The sequence below is a fragment of the Amphiura filiformis genome, chromosome 13 (genome assembly GCF_039555335.1).
Source record: "Amphiura filiformis chromosome 13, Afil_fr2py, whole genome shotgun sequence".
Taxonomy (NCBI): Eukaryota; Metazoa; Echinodermata; class Ophiuroidea; order Amphilepidida; family Amphiuridae; genus Amphiura; species Amphiura filiformis.
Genome location: NC_092640.1, coordinates 66408797 through 66436216, shown reverse-complemented (window position 1 = coordinate 66436216; position 27420 = coordinate 66408797). Strand labels below are relative to the sequence as shown.

At 38.7% G+C, this 27420-nt stretch overlaps 2 protein-coding genes across 2 annotated transcripts in view; one reads left to right on the top strand and one right to left on the bottom strand.

The window, feature by feature from the left end:
- Positions 1-818: 818 nt before the first annotated feature.
- LOC140168673 (xanthine dehydrogenase/oxidase-like) overlaps positions 819-27420 on the top strand; it is a 31185-nt gene continuing 4583 nt past the window's right edge. Inside the window, exons 1-10 of the mRNA XM_072192085.1 lie at positions 819-990; positions 1607-1798; positions 3021-3172; positions 5263-5344; positions 13774-13998; positions 14716-14790; positions 16574-16626; positions 19654-19834; positions 21355-21543; positions 22658-25822. Coding sequence (XP_072048186.1) covers positions 832-990; positions 1607-1798; positions 3021-3172; positions 5263-5344; positions 13774-13998; positions 14716-14790; positions 16574-16626; positions 19654-19834; positions 21355-21543; positions 22658-22831 — 1482 coding nt within the window. The 5' untranslated portion in view covers positions 819-831 and the 3' untranslated portion in view covers positions 22832-25822. The remainder of the gene's footprint in view (positions 991-1606; positions 1799-3020; positions 3173-5262; positions 5345-13773; positions 13999-14715; positions 14791-16573; positions 16627-19653; positions 19835-21354; positions 21544-22657; positions 25823-27420) is intronic.
- On the bottom strand, positions 25927-26466 carry LOC140167857 (uncharacterized). The gene has a single exon (XM_072191148.1). The coding sequence runs from the start codon at positions 26464-26466 to the stop codon at positions 25927-25929; it is 540 nt and encodes a 179-aa protein (XP_072047249.1).

Genomic DNA, 27420 nt, shown 5'->3' with positions numbered 1-27420 from the left:
TGAGTTTTGATGGCCTTGACTAGCTTACCGCATCCTTTGAGCCCTTCCTGCAGTTTCTGATGCGAGGAGCAGTTATTAGTGCCGATATGAACAATAACAGCTTCATGTCAACTTTGATGTTCTCAATTAAGTGCACTGTGAGCGTCAGAGATATTTGCTCCAGGCAAGCATTTCACTGTTGTATCTTTGAGTCCACGTTCATTAATTCCTCTTAACATTGAATCCCCTATAATTATTGTTCCTTTCGTGTTTTCATCCGTTGATTGTGAGGACATATCTTCTTTTACTTCTACCGAAGGATTGTGTTGCATCTCAGCTTTTGTCTCAGCTTTCGTGTTTTCATCCGTTGACTGTGAGGACGTATCTTCTTTAACTTTTACCGAAGGACTGTGCAGTATTTCAGCTTTTGTCTCAGTTTTCATCAACTCCAGTTCTTGCACAATTTTTAAAATTGTGGCGTTTTCCTCTTTTAAAGATTGTATTTCTTTCTGATGGTCTTCTAACATGGCTACAAGACCTTTGATCAATGATGGAATGTGCTTGCAGCATGGGCAGATCCATGTAGTTGGTCTTGCCGTTGTTTTAAGTCCAACGCAGGTCCTGTGGAACTCTTCTTGACATAATAAGGTACAAGTCAATGCCCTACCTTTGGTCTCGAGATGGTTTGAAGTACAACCGGTAACACAAGATATTTTCCTTGCTGTAATTTCTGCCACAGAGAAGGCTCCATCGCAAAATACAAAGTGGGTTTTGCTTGGTTTTTCAGATAATTATATCATGCAGTTAATATAACCAATCATTTTCTCTTTTAGAACTGGCAAGGCAGTTAGGATGGTGCTGCCACGTGGAACTGACATACAGATAACTGGCCACAGAGAAGGCTCCATGGCAAAATACAAAGTGGGTTTTGACGATAAGACTGGGAAAATTAACTCGCTAGACATCACCGTCTACATCAACTGGGGATCACCGTCTGGTATTCATTTCGCTGTAAGTTTGAATAATAACGATCATAATAGTATAAGTTGTGGGAGAGGGTAAATGGCAGGAGATTGCTTTGGATCCTAGGCTTTCGGTATCAACCCAAGTTCTTCTGTAAGATCATACAGAATCAACCAAGAATAATCCACTCAGCCCCCACCCTGTGCGAAGCTGGGAGCTAGAGGGCACCTAACCACAGATTGAAGGTTTTGGGCATACCTCTAGGGCTTGGAACCCTATACACTTGAATATTTAAGTGACGTACCTGTTCCTACCAGAGTACGACACTAGGGATTTGTCGGTGCAGGAATTTTTTTGAAAAAAAGCACCTTTTCTACAGCCATCACAACAGGTCAGCTCCCCCGAGTAACATACGGGTGAAGTGAAACAGACAATTGTTTTCAGGAGAACATTTTTTTCTTCAACCTTACCGGAGCTCAAATTCTGGACCTCTCGCACTTTGGAGTCAAGGAATATGGCAACACACTGTATATACTTTCCCGATTTTTGTGCTAGCTCTAGGGCTACTATATCTCCTAGTTGGAGATAATGATTGGTATGTAAAATACACTCATTCCTTAATCACCGTTGCACTTTTATACATAATATCCTTTTCTCTCTTCAGATCTTTGGACAGGTACTCTTCAGTCTCCAGGGTGTATATGCGATGGACAACATACATACTATGGTCAAGAATTGTGCTACTAACATCCCAGCCACCAAACCTATGCGTACATTTGGTATCGTTCAGAGTGTGTTCATCATAGAGTCTATCATAACTGACATTGCATTGAAGTGTGGCATGCCAGTATTGCAGGTAAGATACCGATATGTGTCCACTTTAGGCCGAGTAAAAAATAAAACATGTTTCTTTATATATCACTTAGGGCGATTGCGTCATCACACCACGTGGGATGCATGCACGAACAGCGCATATATCAAGTAGTATTTTGTAGTATACCGTCCTGTTAGGGTTAAGCATTACTCTATTTTTTAATTATCATGAAATTATATGTTAAGCACATTTTTTGGGACAGTTTTGTTACATTCTACAAAAAATGGTCCAGTGTACAGGACTAAATTAATCAAAACACTAATTACTTAAAAATTACACAACAGAAAGTTGCATAATATAGTTTTCTAATCTTAAGGTTGTTGGCACGATCAAATGCTGCTGGGTAAGGCGCTTTACCTCACTTGCCTTTCTCTACCCATGGGTGAAATGGGGAGCTGTTATAAAAACTGTCCATTTAGTACCGCCCAAAGGTATGAGCATGCTTTGGGGCATTGTATTGTCACAAACCCCTCACAGAAGTATCCTGCGCCTTCGCAAGCCACTCCCGGTCCTGCCGGGATTCGAACCCACAATCTTGGGGTTAAAAGACGAGCACGCTATAGACCAAAAGAGGACTACCCCGTCAGGTCTATAACACTAACGCACTTACACCTCCGTGACAGTAGGGCAGCTGACATATTGTAACGACAGCGGAATAAATATAAAGCGCTTTGATACATGTGAAGGGCACTGTTTAACCATCTCCAAACAAATTTAAGATTCAAATATTTCAGAATTGTACATTTTCATGACCATATGTGACCATCCACCACACCTGAGCCCGGATGTCGCCAGTGCCACTATTGAGATATGCTCCATTGAACTTAACAATAAACAATAGGAAATAAAGGATTTATTGACTGTTTTATTGATTTTTCGCTACTTAATGTCAAGTACTATAGACATGATATACATCATTTTAAAGCTAATTTCAAGCAGAATAATTTGGTTGAATATCTCAAAACTGATGATTGGCGACATCAGGACTCAGTTGTGCTGGATGGTCACATATTTGAAATCAGCATAAAAAATGCATTAAAAGGAGTACAAACAAGCCTAGTATTGGTTCAGTGGTTCTTGAAATAGCTCTTGATATTTTGAGAAAATATCTCAAAACTTGGGACTTTTTATGTTGAAGCCTATATTGCTAGCACACAGAGCAATAAATGACAACATTTATTCTATTTATGACCATGGACTACAGGTTCGTGAAGTAAACATGCACAAGGAGGACATCCCCACAACCTACTATGGAGTTCCTATTGAGGGTTTTGATGTATTCAGGCGATGCTGGAAAGGATGCTTGGACAAGAGTGACTATCACAACAGACGAAACCAAGTCAATAACTTTAACAGGTAATTCATTTTCTGCAGTGGCGTAACTAGGGAGCAAGGGGGGGGGGGCAATATGCCCCGGGCGCTACCACTAGGGGGCACCAAATCAGCCTCACTTAATAAAAAAAAAAAAAGAACATGCCGTTCCCACACCCCTGCGTCAAAGATATTCTCGGATGGGGGATAAGGGCGCGAATTTTGTTTCTTGCCCCGGGCGCTACCAACCCTAATAATTACGCCACTGATTTTCTGTTGAGCTACAGAGGAGTCTGCTATGTGTTGGGGTGGGTATGTGTGTACATCGATCGTTGTCCATTTCAGATAATGGCATATATGTGATATTTTTGACATTTTCATGAATTTTGGCTGAGTAAGTAGGCAGACAATAATTCTGGGAATGGATGTTGCTTAATTAGTGAGATAATTAATTAGTGATGAAACAATTAAACAGGCGTTGGTAAGAAATTGGCAAAAATGTAGAAATCGGTGTATCACATAGTGGCTTATATACGCCACTATGTGATACACTTTTTCCTATGTTTACACATTGTAGCATATGTGACACGATCTGGTCCATGGGGGCCAAAGGCGGCAAATTTGAAATTGAGATAAAGGCAAAAATATGGGGCCAAAAAACAATAAAATACATAAGAAAATAGGCATCACAAAACTTCATAACTTAAGAACCAAGTGTGCTATTATATAGACCTTTGGTGTTTTCAGTATATGATAGCTTAATGTTTGTATAAGGTATATAATTATAGTAACTCAATTTTCAAAAATGCCTCCTTTGGCCCCCATGGACCAGATCATGTCACATATTATACTATACATTCATATGTGATGAACTTTTTTCTATGTTTACAGAAAAAGTGAATCGCATAGTGGCGTGTCCAGGGGAGCTTTGGGTGCTGAAGCCACCGCACTTAGTTAAAAATCATGTAAAATCAGCCGTTTTTTGGCGATTTTAGCCATTAAGCCCCCGCATAACTCTGAAAGGCCCTCTCTGAGCCCTTCGCAGGAAAAGATCCTGGACACACGGTGCTTTGTGCCACTATTATGTGATACACTTTGCCCTTTGTTTACAGCATTTTTCCATTTCACAGACGTATAACTTTGGAATAATTTTTTACCCATTTGAAAGTGAAAATTTCCAGTAAAAAACGTACAAGAGGGTGCCTAGAACCATAGAAACAATTTTCGTACAGTGAATTCAAAATTTGTGCAAAAACAAGACAACACTATCTTATTACAAATCTGCGGGTTTTTTTTCAAACTTATTTTTCTCCAAAATGCACTTTACGGTTTTTCTTACAATATGTCACTATGTGATGAGCCTAGTGAATAGAGCTACAATAAGGCCTAAACAATTGTTTCATTGGCGTAACATAAAAAAAGGTTGGGATTCTTTTTTTTTTTTTACTTTTTAAGCTGTAAAATTCGTTTGATAAAGGCTTTGGAACTTCTTTCTTTCTTTTTTTAACTTATTTGTTTAAATTTATTTGTTTACATTTTATTATTTTGTTTTTGGCAGAAAAAAAGTTAGGGTCGGGCCCAATTTTAGGGTAGGTCGGGTTACGCCAATCAAACAATTTTTTTTTGCCTAATAGAACAGTGTTCTGCACAGATTCATCAGGATTGTTCATAAATCACTGGTAAGCAAAAGTTCTCAAAACAGATCCAAATAAGTAAATTACCTATTTGGATCTGTTTTGAGAACTTTTGCTTACCAATAAAACAATGTAATGGATAATCCCACTCAATTAATAATTACACTTGTATAGAAATATGTGTTAGGGAACAAACCAAAAGATTGATGACATCCTATAAACGAAACTAGTTTCGTTTAGGGGGGAGGGGGTAAAAATACTCGATTACGTTTGTACAAAAACATCGGTTTGAAGAATGTGTCATTATTATTATTATGTCAAAATGTTCAACATTTCTTTATTACGTTTCTGGCAGGGAGGGAGGGAGTCGGCTGAGAAACGAAACTAATAACGTTTATAGGACGTCATCGATCTTTTGGTTTGTTCCCTTACTTAAAATCTGTGTGAAAGTAAATAGGGCCTATAGTAAATAAATGCTTTAATTTTTTTTTTTTTTTCCAGCAAAAACAAGTGGACTAAGCGTGGTATAGCAATAGCGCCCTTGAAATTCAATGTTGGTAATTATCCTACCTTTATGCACCAGGTAAGTATCCAGGAGTGTGATTTGTCTTGATTTTTCCGGATTTTCCAAATTTTTTGTGGCCAACGTTTACGCAATATTATTGATTTTCAGCTTGTTTAGGGTATTTTTGCTCAATTTCACGATGTTTTCTGGATTTTTTACTATTTTCAGGATATTTCACAAGCTTTAAAACACACCCCTAATTGTCACTGAGTACAGACCTTGGATGTTACCAGTGTAGGGGGCTTGGTTTTGATTTGAATGGGAATATGCAGCTGTGATTTTAAAACTACACTTAAAAATTCAAAATTTGCTGAAAAAGATACCCAATTTGCCAATATTTTGGAAATTTTTCACAAATTTTAATAAAATAATGGGAAAATGGTCAAGTGATTCCAGATTCTCGGAAATATTTAAAAACTAGTTGAAAACTTATTAAAATATTGAATCTGCGAGCCTGAAAATGCTACCCGAGTCAAGCCCGACACTCGGTTTTGCTGGTCTACATGCAGACTTCCAATTCACTTTTACCAAGCGATTCCCGCTGCACTCCAGCACCCCGGTACCGTGTTGGAGGCCACAGCATTGATGTATGCTGCAGTGTGCATTGACCTGTTAGTGTTACTATACTATACTATACTATACTATACTATACTATACTATACTATACTATCAGTGCCGCCGAGAGCCATTACGGGCCCAGGGGCAATGTGAACGCATGGGCCCCTTTGATAAGTGGAATTTGAACAATTTGGAATTTGAACGGCATTTTGTTCCCAGATTAAGTTTCTCTTAACAACTTCCACGCTTGAAGTGCAAAAATTTTGGCAATTTAAAGGCAATTTGAAGCTAAAATGATCCAAATATGAACCGTGAATTGTACATTAATGCGCCGCGAAAATTTGTAATTCAATTAGCGACTCGTTAGCTCCCAGATTGGACTTATTGAAACAAAGTCCGTGCGAAGCGCCAAAATTGCCAATTTTAAGGTAAATGATCAAATAATAAAGTTAAAGGGCACAATGCGCATAAAGCGCCGAAAATTTGCAATTTGTGTTCCCACGATTAAGCTGCACTCCCCCTGATTTCTCGAAGCTTTCATTATATCGAGGATGATCATTTTGGAAAAATAACGAGTAAATTCAAGTGAAATATTTATTAGAATGTGTGCTTCAAAGGCTATCTTGTATTTTATCAAATGCACGTCTCTTTTCGTTGTTTTTTACGGGCCCGTTACTTTTGTTTGCTTTTTATGGGCCGTAAAAGAGCAACAGACCTTATAATTACAAAGAAAGGAGACCGTAGTGGGCCCGCAAAAAGCAAAGAAAATATACCATAGGCCCGTAAAGGAAAGAAAAGAGACCTTAGCATGCTTATTGAGTATTTAAAAAAGCTTAATAAGCAAAGACAGGATACCTTAATGGACCCATAAAAAGAAAACAAGAGACCTCAGAGGGCCCGTAAAAAGCAAAGAAGAGATACCTTAGGGCTTAGGCCTAAGAAAAGAGACCTTCGGCCCGTATAGTAAAGCAAAGAAAATATGCCTTAATTGGAAGGTATCTTTTCTGAACCTTTTACCATGTTTATGGGCCCCTAGAGGTCTGTTTTCTTTGCTTTTACTGCCCCATAGTAAAGTATCTTTTCTTCACTTTTTACGGGCCCCCTAGGACCCCGGGTAACGCCTCAGTTACCCCCCTTGTCGGCGACACTGTATACTATACTATACTATACTATACTATACTATACAAAAAGTAAAAAGTAGGAAACTACCGTGAAGTATATAAAATTAGGCGAGCTTTTCGCCATAGGCATTTTCATAGCCATGATATAATACTTGTGAAAACAAAACATACACAAGGAATGAACATTGATAAACGCGCGTGCGAGTAAGGGACGAAAATGCGAGCGGAAAAGGACTAAAAAAGAGCGGGAAGCATAAAAAAGCGAGAGCGGAAAGCACAAAAACACGAACGGGAAGCACAAAAAACGCTGAAGGGCCCTAACGACGGAAAGCGGAAAATCAACTTTTGTATTCATCATCACACTGCCGACGCAGCTTTTTACTGTGTATACTATACTATACTATACTATACTATACTATGCAGACACTTATATAGCGCTCTTATAAAGAAAAACCATGTATCATTAGAGTCACGCGGTAGCCGTGACCAGCAAGTTTTAAAAAAAAAGACTGATAAAGAAGACTAATAACAGATGCTCCCAGACTATATTTACACCTAACATTAAAACACTTGAATTCTATTGTTCGATGTTATTTTTCGCTGGGTACAAAATGTATCTAAAACCATACTAAATGTTAATTACAATCCCAGGTGTAATATCTTGACAACTCATTAATTCAAAAAGGGCCACCAATCCTACAGTCAATCATTGTTCGTAATAAACAAATAGTTTTGCTTCCATTTCACGCGGTATTTCATAGCTAAAATTAGTGGCAAATCATACTGATCCAGAATTTTTAGACACTGCTACAGGTCTCCCTGGTTATCACCTTCACGCTACTTTTTCAGATTCACTTCCAATTATACCCTAGCAATTTCTGAAATACCGTACATACAAATTCCGAACCCCATTCGACAAAAAATCAAGTTTTTCACAATTCTTTTGTTCTTTTCGGACGACACATCAATTCATATAATAAATATTGTAAATCGACACGCTATTTCACAGCCGAGTCCCGTGGTGTAATGGTTATCGCATTGAAATCCTAATCCGGGGACTCGAGTTCGAAATCCCATGACCACCTAATTTTATTAAACAATAATTTTATTGTCATTAATCAAGGATAACACAATTTTAATCATCCAGTGCTATTATGATATTATTTTTTTTTATCAAAGCAAGATGTTTGATTCTCAGGGATATTATTTATTGCAATTAAGGGCCTATTTAAAAACAACCTATGTATGGTGCATAGCTAGCTGAACAAATAATAAAAGAAATCTTTTTATTAATTAATTAATTAATTAAAATCTGAATAACACAAGAAACTAGATCAGGTTATCAATATTTTTCTCATTTTTAGTTCTGTCCTACCACGGGCGATTCGCATGATAATAGGACAATAAAACATGTGATATGTATGAATGGTTGTTGAATCGATTTAGAGACCTGTACCTTTGTCATATTCAGCTATCGTGAGAATTGTATTCCAACATGACTGTCATTTCGATTGTTATACCGTTCCGGTTGGTTTATTGCATACACTCTATAGGTGTGAAAAATTATTGTTCCACTAGTATGGAAGGCCAGCACGGACAAAAACGTATCCAAAAAGATAGAACCAAATATGGAAGGCCATTAAAGTCATAGTTACGTAAAGACAAATTAGCAAAGCGGCAAAAATACCGAAATGCCTATTAAAAGGAGGGACTGTCCCCACCACAGACACACGGAACCCCCGATAGAGAGCAGGGCTTGAAGAATGAGGGAAATTAAAACCACAAACCGCGAAAGACCGCCAACAACCGCCGCTTAATAGGGATGTCAAATTAGATTGCCCTACATGGTTACAAAGAACCACAAACCGCGAATTTTGGATATCCACCTAAATTGCTCCTCGGGGCTACAAAGAAGTATGGTTATCCAACAAGCTTAAGCTATAAATTACCCACTCCCCTAGAGATCAGGGCTTGAAGAATGAGGGAAATTAAAACCACAAATCGCGAAAGACCGCCAACAACCGCCACTCAATAGGCATGTAAAACTAGATTACCCATGGGCTAAAAGAACCACAAACCGCTGAAATATGGATATCCAACCAGTTAAAAAAAAAAGAAGAAAAAAGCGCAGTGATTTATAGTGCGCTACGCACAGGCGCAACGCCTAGATATTGATCCACAAGCCTCAGCACACTTAACAGGTTGTCGCTGACCACTACGGCCTCACATCATTCCATAAACCATTAAACAGCAATTCAGGGACTTTGCTGCTTCAAGAGCGCACACCCTAGACATTCCACAAATAGCCTTCGCACACCCTAGACATTCCACAAATAGTTTTCATTTCTCTAATTTTTCAGGCCCTGGCCTCTATCAACCGCCGCTAATAGGAAATCCAACTAGATTACCCATAGGGCTACAAAGAACTATCAACCGCGAAATTTGGATATCCAACTAGATTACCCCGCTGGGCTACAAAAACCACAATCATGGTTGGCATGAAGAATGAGGGAAATTAAAACTACAAACCGCGAAAGACCGCCAACAACCGCCGCTTAATAGTGAATTCCAACTAGATTGCCCCGCAGGGCTACAAAGAACTATCAACCGCGAAATTTGGATATCCAACTAGATTGCCTCGCAGGGCTACAAAAACCACAATCATTAAAACATAATTATCTTGCTAAGTCGTGGCACTTAGACGCTTCCGTAGTATAAGCCTTGCTACATATACACGCATTTCTCAGCTTCAATTTGAAGTAAATCGGACTGACTCTGTGTCTCGCTGGCATCGTCAACATTGGGTATGTGTTGTTCATATTTACATTTTCTTAGTTGCCTTGAATAATTGAAGTATATTAAAATGTATATGTATCCCTATTAACATTACAGTCACGCGGTAGCTGTGACCAGCAAGTTTTAAAATAAACGGCTGATAAAGTTTTATTAAATTATTTACTGTCATAAATCAAGGATAACATATAATTTCAAACATCTATGTTTTTTGTTTTATTCGTTTTATGGAATACTTCGTAACCCGATGACTTTCCCAACTTAGAGCTGCTTGGCTACATTCATAAAAAGAAATAAAATCCACCAAAAAAACGTTGACAACGTAAAGAAAGCAGCAAGTTTAAAAAGCCCCCACCTCGCTCACTTTTTGAAACTTGGTCCCATTTTGTTTTAACGTTTAAACAATAGCATCATTGCCATTAACATGCCTACTTGTTATTCGCTTAATTCAATCATTGATCATGAACTTAATGATTATTATAAAACAAAACATATATAGGATATTGGCCAAGAACAACATATAACCTTTCTGATCGTTCCAGAATGTTAACAACTTAATATCGCATCGGCACATTAAAGATACATAACACTTCTGGAAATGAAAAGTTTTTTGTTTGTCAAAACCAGTTGAAGAAACTTACATTTCTTGCTGACAGTTTCGTCAGTGCACCACTGACTTTCTCGAAGCTTGGTGTTGTTGTGATGATCCAACAGCTGATGACTGGCGGAAGTTATATCACTTCCGGTAGCTAGGTTAGTCTTGCTACAAGTCTCCAGCAGTGGATCAAACACGTGACTCAGATTGTAGACCCCTCGCTCTGTTCATAACTCCTCGCCCTTCTCCTGATCTGAATTGATTCTTTTATCCATCTCGCTTTCCTATCACTTTCTCTCTCTAAGATTTTTGCCTCCCCCCAATTGATAATATGATTAGCCCTGGCTACGTGGTCACTAATAGCTGATAGCTGTAGTGTGTTAAGTAAAGGGCTCAATTACGCCGTTTCCCCTGCTAAACTACCGGTCGAAGATTATATCGTAGCGACAGAACAAGCATGTCAAAAGCTTCCGAATTCGGAAGCCACGGTACTGGGCGGAGATCGCGGGCACTCTAAGATCTGCTAAACCGCCAAAATCCAACATATCTAGGGATGAAAGAAAGGCACTAATTGAGTTACAAAAGAAAAGACCATCACTATCCTACCATGGATAAAGGAAAGGCAACGGTTATAATGGACACTCAAGAATATGAGGATAGAGTGAAAGACATGTTAAATGATGGCAAAACGTATGAAGTGTTGAAAAAAGATCCTACCACTAAATACAAAAAAGATCTTATGTCAATCCTCACTGGTTTACGAGATAAATCTAAGATCACGCAAGCTCAGTATGACCACTTAAGACCCTCGGGGGAAGTGATCCCTAGGTTGTACGCCACGCCTAAGATCCACAAGCCCAATAACCCGCTTAGACCCATCGTCGATTACACGGGAAGCATAGGCTACAACACGTCCAGAGCCTTAGCTGATATTATCAATCCGATCGTAGGTACCACAGAGCATCATGTAAAGAATTCTTATGATCTCGCAGAAGAATTAAGCGGTGTTATGATAGAGGAGAATGAGCAATTTATTTCTCATGATGTCGTCTCATTATTTACTAACGTTCCTATTGACGAATGCCTTGATATTATACGCGAGAGACTAGAAAAAGATCCTGATCTTAAAAACGCACGCTACTTGAGGTTGAAGACATTATGTCTTTAATGAAGTTTGTCTTAACAACCACTTACTTCACCTTCCGGGGCACCATTTATAAACAAAAATTTGGTGCAGCGATGGGTTCACCAGTTAGTCCTCTTACATCCAACATCTTTATGGAGTGGCTTGAGCAACAAGCAATCCTCACTGCTCCCCTAGAGTGCAAACCCCGCGTATGGAAACGCTATGTGGATGACGTGCTAGAAATTGTTAAAAGAGACACGGCTGAAACGCTGACGGCACATCTTAACCAAGTTGACACCACATCCAGTATTAAATTCACGTATGAAGTAGAACAAGATCAACAAATCCCATTTCTAGACACACTTATAGTACGGAAACCTGACAAGTCCATCAAACTCATGGTTTATAGAAAAAAGACTCACACTGACCAATACTTGTCTTTCACTTCCCATCATCCACTCCACCAGAAAATGGGTGTGGTGCGTACCTTACTTGACAGGAAGGATAGAATAGTAACTGAGGAGGAGGATAAAATCAAAGAAGAAGCGCATATAAGGCAGGCCCTAGCCAAATGTGGCTATCCCAAATGGACAATAGACAGAGTCAAGAAACAAATGGAAGAAAAACAACAAAGAAAGACTAAGAAAAATAAGAGCACTACTTCTGATCAAAAAAGGAAAGGTCTAGTAGTGATCCCCTATGTAGCGGGAGTGTCAGAAAGAATTAGCAGAACACTCAAGAAACATGATATCGCAACGGCCATGAGACCACATAGCACAATCCGAAAAATGGTGGTCCACCCAAAAGACAAGCAAGAGCCGGTAAAAACCCCTAATTGTGTCTACGAAATCCCTTGCGGTAGCTGCGACCTAATTTATGTTGGTGAAACAAAAAGAACCTTAGGCACGCGCATGGATGAACACAGAAGGGAGGCAGAGAAAGCGAGTCAGCAAAAATACACTAGATCAAAAAGAAAGGAATCCGAGAGCCATTTCAAGAACTCAGCTATTAGTGACCACGTAGCCAGGGCTAATCATATTATCAATTGGGGGGAGGCAAAAATCTTAGAGAGAGAAAGTGATAGGAAAGCGAGATGGATAAAAGAATCAATTCAGATCAGGAGAAGGGGCGAGGAGTTATGAACAGAGACGAGGGGTCTACAATCTGAGTCACGTGTTTGATCCACTGCTGGAGACTTGTAGCAAGACTAACCTAGCTACCGGAAGTGATATAACTTCTCGCCAGTCATCAGCTGTTGGATCATCACAACAACACCAAGCTTCGAGAAAGTCAGTGGTGCACTGACTAAACTGTCAGCAAGAAATGTAAGTTTCTTCAACTGGTTTTGACAAACAAAAAACTTTTCATTTGTTAATTAGCAAACCTGATGAACCTGTTCCAAAACTTCTGGAAATGTTTTAAGTTGATAATTATGACAAAGTTTAAATCAGTATCTTTTAGAAATGGGACCAAGTTTCAAAAAGTGAGCCGAGGTGGGGGCTTTTTAAACTTGCTGCTTTCTTTACGTTGTCAACGTTTTTTTGGTGGATAACCATTTACAAAAGAAAATAAAGAAGAAAAACAACATACAAGAACAAACAACAAATCAAATATCAAATCAAAAATAAAATATCAAATTAATTTAAATTGGAGCGTGGTGGATATGGCAAGGGAGTTTGTTCCAAAGAAAAGGTCCTGCTACAAAGTGTTCCAAAATATGTGATGATATGGTAGTGACGGCTTACATAGCTCAGCCGACTGCTACTTTAGCGCCTGGGCTTTAGCGGTCTAGTCCCCATTTGATGTACTCCCTGCCGAGTCTGCCATACATCACTGTACCAGCCTTTTCACTTAATATCCCATTACAAAGAAGACAATGGCACCAGATTTGTTGACAAAATGAACAGAAATGACTACATGTAGGCCCTATTTAAAAACATTAACTACTTCACTCTCCCTTTATTTGACAAGGGTTACTGCCATTTGGTTATTTTGTGAGGAAAAACAATCAAGATTAACTCCCCTGAGTACTACCTGCCGATCTAACATTGCCTCTTATTGGTCAATTACATGATATCTTCACTTTAATCACCAATCAGAATGGAGTTTTGCAAATAATTCACCCCAATTTTTTTTGTAGTGAAATTATTCTAACAATGTTGCTGATTGGTCCAATTGATAATGAAAACTTCTTTTTGGCCAATCGGCAGGTAGTTCTCATGGGGTTAAATACTCAATTTTCTTATTTCTATAGGCAGGAGCAATGGTTAACCTGTACTTGGATGGATCAGTACTCATCCATCATGGCGGAGTTGAAGTCGGACAAGGAATTCACACCAAGATGATACAGATTGCGAACCGTGTGTTGGGGATACCGGTGGACAAGATTCATGTAGCAGAGAATAGCACTTATGTAATACCACATGCTACCGATACTGCAGGGAGTCACAGTACTGATATGTGGGGTATGGCAGTAAAGGTAATTTGAAGTAAAGGATATTGAAGTCATTGTGATTGACTATACACACAGGGTAGTAATTTTCAGAGAAATTCAACGGATGTTACAACTTATCTGGCTATAGATGAGTTGACCGCAATGTTTATCAACAAAGGCAAGGGACTGGTATATCGATATGCTTGAGTGAATCCCATGAAACCACTACACTGTTCAATAGCCTTATTGTGATGTGGCGAGTTTTAAAAACACAAGCCCTGAACAAAATATGACGCGTGCGCATACTGCCAGGCAAAACACAGTGGAAATTGTGATTATGCGTGCGCATACTGCCAGGCATTGACGTAAGAAGTCAACTCATCTGTACACAAGGTGATTGAGAATTAATGATAATATTATGTTATGGCAGAAAATATCTACTAATGGAACTACAAATCTATCAACATAAAGTCTTCTTTTACTAATCTTCAAGACAACAACTTCACATTTGCCCTTAAGATGGCTCACAATTATCACTTTTCCATTCAATACCACAAGAACCACTGTTTGTATGAAAGGTCTCTTTCTGGACTTTCTGTCTTCAAACAGTAATGGCAGCCTCCAGAGCCAGTATCAACCAATTTTTAAAATCAAGTTAATAAATTTGATGTTACTGACTGTTCAGTGATTGAGCCTCAGTCAATCTATACTGTATGTACAACTATATTAATGAATCTCTTTCTGATTTTCCTTTACTTACAGAATGCATGTGACACACTGGTTGATAGACTAGCACCATTTAAAAGTGCCAAACCTGACGGAAACTTTGCTGATTGGGTAAGTACAGCCCTTCTTATTTTGAAATGCATATACACCCCCATAAGCCTCACACACAGACATAATTATGTGTTTATCGACAACAGCAACTGTGGAGATTGATGGGCACCTTATTGAGTATTTACTATCCACACATTTGAGTTTACACAATCCCAAGTGTGGACTGGCCCTACACCATCAACTGTGGTCATGGTTTATAATGCATTTTTATGCTGTTTATACATGCGGTTACACGTAGATTTCTGGTGTCGTTTTGTAGCAGTCAAGTTAGCTCAATCGATAAGGCGCTCGACTATGGTGCGAGAGGTTGCGGGTTTGAACCCTGGTGGTGCCCAGTATGCTCTCGTGGAAAAATTGAGTTAGCTTGAAATTCCCCTGGAACAAGGAACTCATTGCTAATTTGTCTTGTTGTAACCCGTACGAAACTCGGGGAGCTGATCCTGGTTGCGATGGTTATTTGTGGTATGTCTAGGGTGTGCGCTCTTGAAGCAGCAAAGTCCCTGAATTGTTGTTTAATGGTTTATGTAATGATGTGGGGCCATAGTGGTCAGCGACAACCTGTAAAGTGTGCTGAGGCTTGTGGATCAACGTCTAGGGGTTGTGCCTGTGCATAACACACTATAAATCACTACGCTTTTTTTTTCTTCTTTTTTTAGGTGTTTATAAACAGACATGCCCCTCTGTGTAAATACCGGCAACCAAGGATGTTGATCTACGTATTGAGTTTTTAATACCCAACTGCAGACACGCATGTTTAATGTTTTTGGTAGGGGTGTGTGTCGCTCACAAAAGGCACAGCCATGCTCAAATGTCAAGGAAAAGGGTCATGATCTGAGGACTGCACTTGACGGAATTCCATCTGAAAAAAAGCATTTAAAATTTTGATGTTGGATATAATTATGTGTAACATTCTACTAAAAAAACATATATGTGACATGATCAAGGGGAATGAGTCACATGTCGGCAATTTTCAATTCAAAATTTTTTATATCATTTTCTGGCAGTTTATGAATGTTATATTTTGATCCAAACCACATCCAAATTGGACATCTGGTTACCAAGTTTTGAGCAATTTATCAATGGCTGAAAACAATATAAAATAAAAGAATCTGAACACTGTTGTTTGCCAATATCTCAAAAACAGTATTAGCAACATCCGACTCATTCCCTTGATCATGTCACATCGTCACTGTTTTGGCATACTGTCGTATGACGAAAAATGCCGTTTTGAGAAAATCGCATTTAAAGTTTTTCCAATTTTTGAAGACCCACTAGAGAGCACCAAAGTAAAATATGTTTATTCTTATCAAAGAATATAATCAATAATATATTTGTCTTTGTTCTCAACTTAATACAAACTTCTTATTCATTCACTAATTAGGAGTAATTAATCTGCAAACAATATGCACAATTTGACAACCAATGTAAAAATATATGATACGCCATGTGATACGACAGTATGCCAAAACAATAGGAAACCCCAGTTATACAGTGGCCTATGGCGACGCATCATAATACGACTATGATACGATTGTATGCCAAAAAACAAAATGAAGATTTAGGGGGGATTTTACATAAAAACCATGTCGTATCATACTAATTAGTGCCATATCTCATTAACTAATTACATTTAGGTCTCAAAACTTTGTGAATATATAGTTTCATTAATAGATTTTGAAAGTTTATATAACTCATTTTGCCCAAAAATCGTCATACGACACTAGGCCAAAACAGCGATGACATATATAATTTATGAAATCATTTAACTATTTATTTGCTCTAGGTCAGTGCTGCTTACTTCTCTCGAGTCAATCTTTCTGTGATTGGATATCATCAGTGAGTATTAAAGCCATATTGTGTGATTTGCACCACAGCAACGCCCTCAATTTTTTTTTTTTCTACTTTTTGCACCATTGTAATGGCCATTGGTGTACATAAATGCCCTGTGAAAGACTAAGCCTAAAGTGCTTTAATTACAGTGTAAATTTAATATTTATAATAAAAGCGGGGATACCGGTTTTATTCTGAGCTCACTGATCGAGTGCTGAATAAATATGTCGCCTGCTTGGTTATTTCGAATCATTGAATAAGTGACGTACCGTATAAACTGTATGCATGTCACTATTTGTTGTACGTCTTGTTTGTACATCGCATCAGCTGCGTGTAGCTCCGCCAATAATTATGACAAATAATACGATTGGCAAGATTATACACGCATTGTAGGCGCTGTACATCAACTTGACGCATAAACTGTGTGTATATCGCTATTCGTCTGATACGTCTTGTTTGAATCCCGTCAGCTGCGTGAAGCTCCAAATAGTCATGATAATTATAATCAGCGAGCTAAAATACACGCATTGTAGGTGCTGGAAAGAAATACCAATATTCTTCGTTTTACCTCATTTGTTTGGCTCGAAATTAAAAGAGGGCTATGCGATCAGTAGCTATCAGTGAAAACTAACATTTAAATAGGAATCTATTTTTATGCAAATCACACATTGTTGCTTTAAGGGCAAAGCATAATATTTTAAACTACGGCAATTGCATTATGACTTGCATTATGTTGGACTAGCTGAGTGTTAAACTAGCCATGACATATCCATTTCGGGATCAATTTATACACAAACACACTAGAAATGGATTTCATCATTTTTTTTATGCAAACCAATTTCCATGGCCCACAGAAATGTGTGCATCTATCGGAAACTAACCTTTTGTTATTCTAAATAGCCTTCCCATTTGTTTGTGTTGAAGGTTATGTTTTACATACATCAGTAAACATAAAAGAGTTTTCAGTGTCCAAAAATGACACAGGAATATTTGTGACACGATCTGGTCCATTGGGGGCCAAAGGCGGCAAATTTGAAACTGAGATAAAAGGTAAAAATATGGAGTAAAAAACAATAAAATACATAAGAAAATAGACAAATGCCTCCTTTGGCCCCATGGACCAGATCGTGTCACATTTCTAGTGCTCATGTTTATGATATTTATGTAATGTGTGTGTCGGACTAACACCATATACTTTAGAAGAGTACTACAATATAGTGGGGTTTCATATCCTTTTAGTTTGTTGGTCCCAAGTGCAAATAAATTGTCGGTGTCAGGATGGTCCACTTTTTATGACACTTGGTTTTGGGCAAATTGTCAATGAGAAAATGGTCAAAAATGTGAGAGGAACTGAGAAATACTCAAGTTTGGTTTGAGTAGGTTGGTACAAGAATAAACAAAAGTGGACCCATCACTTTGCCATATTAATATAATTCTTAGTCAGTGGGAGTGGTCTATTACGTAGACATATAATCTGATTGGACAATCGCATGATTTTGGGTGTCATCTATCAGGCTGTAGACGACCCCACGTCATCATGAGTGTTGATAACACGTAACCAGGGAATAAATAAGATTGTGAAGCGTCACTCGAAGATAAATGTAATAAAACTATGGATGCCGCCATTACCCTGCCATTGCGTAGGCCTGGAACACTCCCGCGATTTCTACCGGCTGCATCGCTACCCGTGCTCGCGTTCAAGAAATAAAATTACCCGTGAAAATCACGGCTTGCTGCAATCAAGGTTAGACCTTTTCAAGCCTGCGACGGCGTATTTTTTCAAATGTTGAATAGCTGTTTTAATACTTTTAATAATATTTTTAGCGCATCCATTAACTTAATTTATTAAATACATCAAATCGACCAACAATCCCACTCTCCAGACCAAGATTTATACAAGTAAAATACTGTTTCAATCACAAAAATTAACCTTGATTTCGCGCCTACACGTAAGACTTGGCAATAGTCTATTCAGATATCGTTGTCAAGCTCGAGGTGATTGACCCTTGATGATTGACAGTCGGGAACGCGTTCTGTTACGCGTAGTCATGGTGCTGGGAGCTGCTGGGCGCGTTCGGGGGTGCTGGCGACCGTCGAGTCGACGGTCGCCAGCACCCCCTTTTCCCAAGATGGCGGCTCCCATGCTGGTACCAAATTTGTAATTCCGCAACTTCTGTATAGCATACCGTGGCGTGCAAATTTGGCCAAATTTGGAGAATCGGCGAATCACTGTCAGCCCTTGACGTAACACGCTCATAGAAGTGTGGCGATATGTATACCTATGATGAGGCGACAGGCAGGTCCAATATTTTATCGTAGTGGATACCAGCTGCGCCGCATCCACTACTCAAAATATTGGACCTGCCTGTCGCTATCACACGGTAGAGGGTAGTCAAAATAAAAATTCCTATCGTTTATTCTCTAAATATTTGACCCATTGGTATACCAGAAGCACAAATATTCTAATTTAAAGCAACCTTTTTTTTTATATTTCCTGCAGCTTTTGACAAATTTCAAACATTTTGTCTACATTGAGGCAAAATCGGGGTGTCTATCTGTGAAAAATTGGAAAAAAAGATACCCATATCATATACAAAATTCTCCTTAGCTTTGACATAATATGTGTGTAAGTGTCCACTACAAACTTTGGGCATGGCAAAATATTTCTTAAACTCTACATTTCAGAATTTTATTTGAAGCAAGAATATTTTTATTGTGGCTATTTATGTGCTTATTAAATTGTAAAATGTGACATGATCAAGGGGAATGAGTCACATGTCGACCCTGGTCAAAATTGAGTTTTACATAATGTTTCTAAAGAGGACATTTAGAGCTTTCAGAAACTGAAAACCCCAAGTTGATACGACTTTTCTTTGTGAAGTTACATCAATTTATCAATTGCTGAAAACAATAAAAAACAAAAGAATTTTAACACCTTCTTTGCCAATATCTCAAAATCAATATTTAGCGACATCCGACTCATTCCCCTTGATTGTGTATGATCTTTACACATCTTTCTATTTTTAACTACAGGACTCCTGATATCACATGGGACTGGGCTACCAAAACTGGCAGACCGTATCCGTACTCCACATTTGGGGCAGCATGTAGCGAGGTGCAGATAGACTGTCTCACAGGAAGTCATGAGTTGCTGCGCACAGATATTGTTATGGATGTGGGGAAGAGTCTAAATCCTGCCTTAGACATTGGACAGGTGAATGAGTTTGAATTTTATGATTATGTAAAAAAAACTGCAGTGATTTATAGAGCACTACGTACAGGCACAACGCCTAGACGTTGATCCACAAGCCTCAGCACACTTTACAGGTTGTCGCTGACCACTCCGGCCCAACATCATTCCATAAACCATTAAACAACAATTCAGGGACTTTGCTGCTTCAAGAGTGCACACCCTATACATTCCACAAAATAACCTTCACAACCAAGATCAGCTTCCCGAGTTTTGTACGGGTTACAACGAGACAAATTAGCAGTGAGTTCCCTCTCCAGGGGAATTTCAAGCTATCTCAATTTTTCCACTTGAGCAAACTAGGCACCGCAAGGGTTTGAACCCACAACCTCTTGCACCATAGTTGAATGCCTTATCGATTGAGCTAACTTGACTGCTAATGTAATTAGCAATATTACTGTAATCACTCGATTATGATTAGGGATTCAACCATGTTTCAACAATATGTCTGCATTGTCTGTGTGGTTTGCTTTGCAAAATAAACCACAAAGACGTGCCAGACTTGAGTTGTTATACGGTGATGAACAACTGTGAAACATCATTGAATCCCTATCAACAACAAAAACAAGCTAGAGATCATCTAATTCACATGAGTTAATATATCATTAGGAATGCATGTAGTCATTGCCACTCAACCTTACTGAAAGATCAGTGGTTTCTCTGTTGATATCAGCAATAAAACTAAAGAGTAAAGTGGCAATGTTTAGCTGCTACCTCCAAAATTCAATAATACACATGAGAGGTGTTACACATGTAAGTTCCATATACAAATTTTACGCGCTCACACGTAACATGTAAGCGTTTAGTCCGTGTATACACTACTGACAAAGTATGGATTCATCACCGATTAACAAAGGTATAGGAACAGTTGTTCAATCCAATGTAAATAATAAAAGTCAGAAATTGGCAAAATATCTGACAAATCTGATTATAAAATCCTATTAAAATCCCAGTTTTGGAAACCTCATTGCCTCAACATGGAATGTCATTTGTTGGATGTCATGGATATTGACAATGGAAAATAATAGTGAATAGGTTTGAGCAATCTGCGTGTTTACACTGAGCACTCTGTATTCTTACCTGGTAACCCACAATCCGATTCAGGCAACAACCAGCACGTTTCTACTGATGCTTAAAATAAGGGTTGTGGTGTGTACCGGAAGTACTGAAAATGTTTTCCTGACCCCCATGCTGCTTTTAAGGTCACGATGTGATACATAAAATGTACATAAAAGAAGTTCAACACCCAGCAACTGTTAACCGTTGCGTTTCCACTGACAGAAATACCGGGTGTCACACCACATGGTCTACCTCATGAGGTGGATCACGGTTGCCGGGTGTCCACACCGCATCACTCTGAACCGATCTGTTTCCGCTGAGCACATTAACCGGTAACACTCTAAACTAAACCACATTACCCGCCAACCGTTCCCCAGTAGAAACACGCAGAATGATAACAATGGTATCAAAATATTGTTTTACAGATTGAAGGTGCTTTTATGATGGGATATGGTTATTTCATGCTAGAGGAGCTTCTCTGGGACAAAGATGGGACCCTTATCACCAACGGACCGTATAACTACAAGATTCCATGTGTGCGAGACATACCTGCCGAATTCAACATCACGTTACTGCGAAACTGCCCCAATGTTAGAGGTGTTTATTCTTCAAAGGTAAGGGTATAAGAAAAATGTGTTGAGAATAATGAAGAAAGAGAGGATGATGCAGCAGGTATGAATAATGTGTCTGAGGTTGGAATAATTCTTATGTTACTTGTTCTGGCCAAGGATACATTCCCAGCAAATATTAAAAGTTTTACAGAAAACATTTTAATGTCAAGCTATATAAAGGGCACAGAATGTTTGAACAACATTCAAAACATTTTGAGGACTTTTAAAAATAAAGCATTTTTGTAGTGTTTTTCATATCAAACATTTTAAAAATGTTTTCAGGATATTTATGTAACCCGATACTGATTTAAGATCCTTTAAGGGATGGGGTATGAACGTTTGGACAGTATTTATTGTGGGACATTAGAGCACATCAGACATATCGAATTGCATTCTGAATATGAAGAATGTCCTTCTGATATCAAATAATTTTGATTTTTGAAATTGCAATGTAATACACATTTTATGGCAAATTATTAAAAATTGATATTTTTGATATTTAACAGTACTCGAAGTAAACTTTATAAATCTGATGTTTTATACTTAAAGTGTATGTAGGTGGGATGAAAAGCCGACTTTAAATGAAAATTTTAACCTTTCGTATTGAAGTTATGGATTTTTTTTTCCAAAACACCAAAAAAAATTAGGTCTTTTTGGGAAAAAATTCCATATCTTTAATATGAAAGGTCAAATTGATCATCTGCTTTTCCTCCCAGCTACATACACTTTAAGAATATATCATTAGATTTATAAAATTTACTTTGAGGACTGTTATATATCAAAAATGTGAAAAATATTAAATTTTAATAATTTGTCATAAAATTTGTATTATATTGTGAATTTCAAAAAATGAAAATTATTTGATATCAGAAAGACATACTTCAGATTCAGAATGCAATTCGATATGTCTGATGTGCTCTCATGTCCCACAAAAAATAGTGTCAAAACGCTCATTCCAGATCCCTTAAGATAGTAATTATTTATTTTGCTGTTCTTGCTGTATATATTCCTATTTCATTTGAATGCTGCTCCTCATTAACCTTCTCCATTAACCAATGATGTTTTCTTCACAAACCGGGCCATTAAATTCAAGATTTTTTTAAATCTTGTTTTCTAGGGCATTGGTGAACCTACTTTATGTCTAGCAAACACTGTACATTTTGCTGTCCAGGATGCCATCCAGTCTGCTAGAGTTGATGCTGGGATATCAGAGATGCTCTCATTGGAAGCACCAGCAACTCCTGACAGAATACGCAAAGCCTGTGGGGAGCTTAACTTCACAAAATTGTAACGTCAGCAACTGCTGGAAGGATATGTAAGGCCTGCGGTAAACTAAATTTTACAACATTATGTAACATCAGCAACTGCTAAGATACGCAAAACCTGTGGGGAACACAGTTTTAACTGTACAAAATTATAACCTACAGGCAACTCAATTTCTTAAAGTTGTATCTTCAGCAACTGCTGACAGGATACGCAAGGCTAAATGTGGGTAACTCAATTTTATAAAATTGTAATCTCAGCAACTGCGGACAGGATACACAAGGCCTGCGGGGAACTCAATTTTATAAAATTGTAACCTAGGCAACTGCTGACAGGACACGCAAGGCTTGTGGGCAACTAAATTTTATAAAATTGTAATCTCAGCAACTGCGGACAGGATACACAAGGCCTGCGGGGAACTCAATTTTATAAAATTGTAACCTCGGCAACTGCGGACAGGATACACAAGGCCTGCGGTGAACTCAACTTCACAAAATTGTAACCTAGGCAACTGCTGACAGGACACGCAAGGCTTGTGGGGAACTCAGTTTTATAAAATTGTAACCTCAGCAACTGCGGACAGGATACACAAGGCCTGCGGGGAACTCAATTTTATAAAATTGTAACCTAGGCAACTGCTGACAGGACACGCAAGGCTTGTGGGCAACTCAATTTTATAAAAATGTAACCTCGGCAACTGCGGACAGGATACACAAGGCCTGCGGGGAACTCAATTTTATAAAATTGTAACCTAGGCAACTGCTGACAGGACACGCAAGGCCTGTGGGGAACTCAATTTTATAAAAATGTAACCTCGGCAACTGCGGACAGGATACACAAGGCCTGCGGGGAACTCAATTTTATAAAATTGTAACCTAGGCAACTGCTGACAGGACACGCAAGGCTTGTGGGCAACTCAATTTTATAAAAATGTAACCTCGGCAACTGCGGACAGGATACACAAGGCCTGCGGGGAACTCAATTTTATAAAATTGTAACCTAGGCAACTGCTGACAGGACACGCAAGGCTTGTGGGCAACTCAATTTTATAAAATTGTAACCTCAGCAACTGCGGACAGGATACACAAGGCCTGCGGGGAACTCAATTTTATAAAATTGTAATCTAGGCAACTGCTGACAGGACACGCAAGGCTTGTGGGGAACTCAATTTTATAAAATTGTAACCTCAGCAACTGCGGACAGGATACACAAGGCCTGCGGTGAACTAAATTTTATAAAATTGTAACCTAGGCAACTGCTGACAGGACACGCAAGGCTTGTGGGGAACTCAATTTTATAAAAATGTAACCTCGGCAGCTGCGGACAGGATACACAAGGCCTGCGGGGAACTCAATTTTATAAAATTGTAACCTAGGCAACTGCTGACAGGACACGCAAGGCTTGTGGGGAACTCAATTTTATAAAATTGTAACCTAGGCAACTGCTGACAGGACATGCAAGGCTTGTGGGGAACTCAATTTTATAAAAATGTAACATAGGTGTCCATTAGCACTAGCTTGCTACTGCTGACAGGATACATAAGGCGTGCGTGGAACTCAAAATTGTAATCTAGGAAACTGCTGACAGAATATGCAGGCCTGCGGGGAACTCAATTATAGAGAATTGTAACTTCCAAAATGATGGATGTAACCTCGGACATAGGGTACACCATTTTTACTAAGATTCCTATATAAAGTCTGCAAAAAAAGAAACTCAGCTGTTATAAACACGACTATAGCTTCAGAACTAATAATTGTTTTCACAATATTTTAACATAGAGGGAAGGATGAATTATTTACACGCATTTTGATACCACATTTGTCAAATGTTGTTCAATATTAACAACACAGTAGTGTTTTTAAAGAAAAATACCCGATTTTAAAAGTTGCAGTTTACAGCGACATAAAGCCCGCCATTATCTTCACGCTCACTTCAAAATCAATACAAATAGCTGCAACTTTTATATTCAGCTATTTTCCTTCCAAAGCACTGCTGCATTGTTAATATTGAACAAAATTGGACAAATTAGGTATCAAAGTGCGCGTAAATAAACCATCCTTCTTTTTATGTTGAAATAATGTGAAAACAATTATTAGTTCCGAAGCTATAGGCGTGTTTATAACAACCGAGTTTCTTTTTGTGCAGACTTTAGTTGCACAACATTAGAGTGCAATGTGTGCAGTGGTTAAATATTTGACTCTGGTACAATATGTGATGCGATCAAGTAAAATGAGTCCGATGTTGATCAAAATCAAAATTCAGTTTTCAATTTTATTACTGTACATGAGCCAGACCTTTATTTTGCTGAAAACCATATCATAATTTGATATACAATTCCAGAGATATGCCCTTTTTAGTGTTGCTCAGAACAATAAAATACAAAGGAAGTTGAATGCTATTGTTAGCTTTATCTCAAAATCAATATCCCCGACATCAAACTCATTTTGCTTGATCGCATCACATTATGTCCCAGGTTCGATTACCGGTAGAGGAATTCTACCATTGTACAAATGTGTGCGATTTTTATTGTATTTATAAGAAGTCAATGTGATGCATAAGTTAGGGAACAAACTAAAGTTTGATGACATTATATAAACGAAAGTCCTTTCATTAGGGGAGGAATTGGGTTAAAATGTCTGTCACAAGCTAGTTAAAATATTGGGCAAAGTTGATCTTTCGGGTTGGGATTTTCAACATTTTACAATTGCGTTTCAGGGAGAGAGGGGGTCAGCCTCCTAAGGAAAGCACTTTCTTTTATAGGACGTCATTGAACTTTGGGTTTGATCCCCCCTAATGTAAGTGCTACACTGATTAAAATCTCATCTGAATTTTTACCTCAAACAATTAATTGTTATCTGAAAAAAAAGCTGAATTAAAGCCATGTTATAACATTTCTATAAAAAATAGATTAGTGTTTCTCTTTTTCATAAAATGTTAGCTTTTACTGTAAGATTTGTCCCCTTTTAATTTTTACCTGAACAACTGAGGTAAAGCAAAGAAAATTGGAATTTACAACCAAGTTCAAGTTCAAGTTCGATACGGTTAAACACCCCAAGTGGGGAAAATAAACCGGTTTATGGTGTGTGTGCTTTTTGTTTTCTCTTAGTTGAAGATTTCTTGCAGTTATGCTTTGAAGGCTGTTGGGTCTGTAATTGCTATTGTTGATTCTGGTAGAGAATTCCACTCGGAGACAGCCCTTGGTAAAAATGAAAATTTGTAGGTGTCCTTTGATGGTTGAGGTGGTATGAATGCTTTGCTGTGATTATTTCTGGTGGAGCGTGTTACCGGGTGCAGCAGGGTTTGGACCGGGATGGCTAGGTGACCTTCGTAGGCTTTCTGGAACTGGCTGAGACGTGATATTTTGCGTCTGGTAGAAAGAAGTGGCCACTCCAGATCCGTCATCATGTCGGTGACACTGCTACGCCTGTCATAGATGTTTTTAACAAAGCGGGCAGCCCTGCGCTGAACAGCTTCAAGTTGGTATATTTGGTCCGCGGTGTAAGGGTCCCAGACTGCAGCGCAGTACTCCATGGAAGGTCGCACCAATGATTTATAAGCCATGTTCTTGATATCTTCAGTGCATCCCCGTAGATTTCTTTTTATAAAACCCAGTGATCTGTTAGCTTTTGCAGCTACTTGACTGATGTGATTTTTCCATTTCATGTTGTTTGAGATGTCTACACCAAGATATGTGTGTGAATTTGTTTGACTAAGAACGGAACCATTTAGTGAATATGTATGTTGTTTTGGTTCTTTGGCGTTTGTAACCTTTAAGACAAAACATTTGGCTATGTTGAAATTCATGCACCATGTATGTTCCCAGCTACAGAGTCTGTCAAGGTCCTTTTGGAGTTTGTCGGCGTCTGCGTCATTGCTGATTGTTCTGTAAAGAACACAATCATCAGCAAAAAGTCGGACAGTGGAGGTGATTTGGTCGGGAGGTCGTTGATATATAATAAGAAAAGCAAAGGACCGAGTACAGTGCCCTGCGGAACGCCTGATTTGACATGTACCCAGTCCGATGCATCACCTCCTATAACAACCTTTTGCTTTCTTTGCATTAGGAAGTTAGAAATCCAAGTTAGCGTCGGTCCATCCACACCATAATGGGCAAGTTTCAGCATGAGCCTCTGATGTGGTACTACATCAAAGGCCTTGCTGAAGTCCATTATGATGACGTCTGTCTGTCGCCCCTTGTCGAGGGATTTGGCGAAGTCATTTGTTGTCAGTATTAATTGAGATTCACACGATCGATTTCGGCGAAAGCCATGTTGATGGTCGGTCAATATGCCATACTTGTCAAGATGTTTCATGACATTCGAATGAATGACATGTTCCATCACCTTGCAACATATAGAAGTAAGGGAAACCGGTCTATAGTTGCAAGGCTGTGTGCGGTCTCCTTTTTTGAAGATTGGAGTTACATTCGCATTCTTCCAATCTTCAGGCAAATTGCCAGTCTCGAGTGATTTTCTAAAGATGGTCGCCAGGGCTGGCGCAATCTCCTTTGCCCCCATCTTTAGAATGCGTGCGAACACGCCCGTCAGGTCCAGTTGCTTTGTTAGGGTCAAGGTCTGTCAGTAGCTCTTCAATACCATTGATGGATATATGTATGTT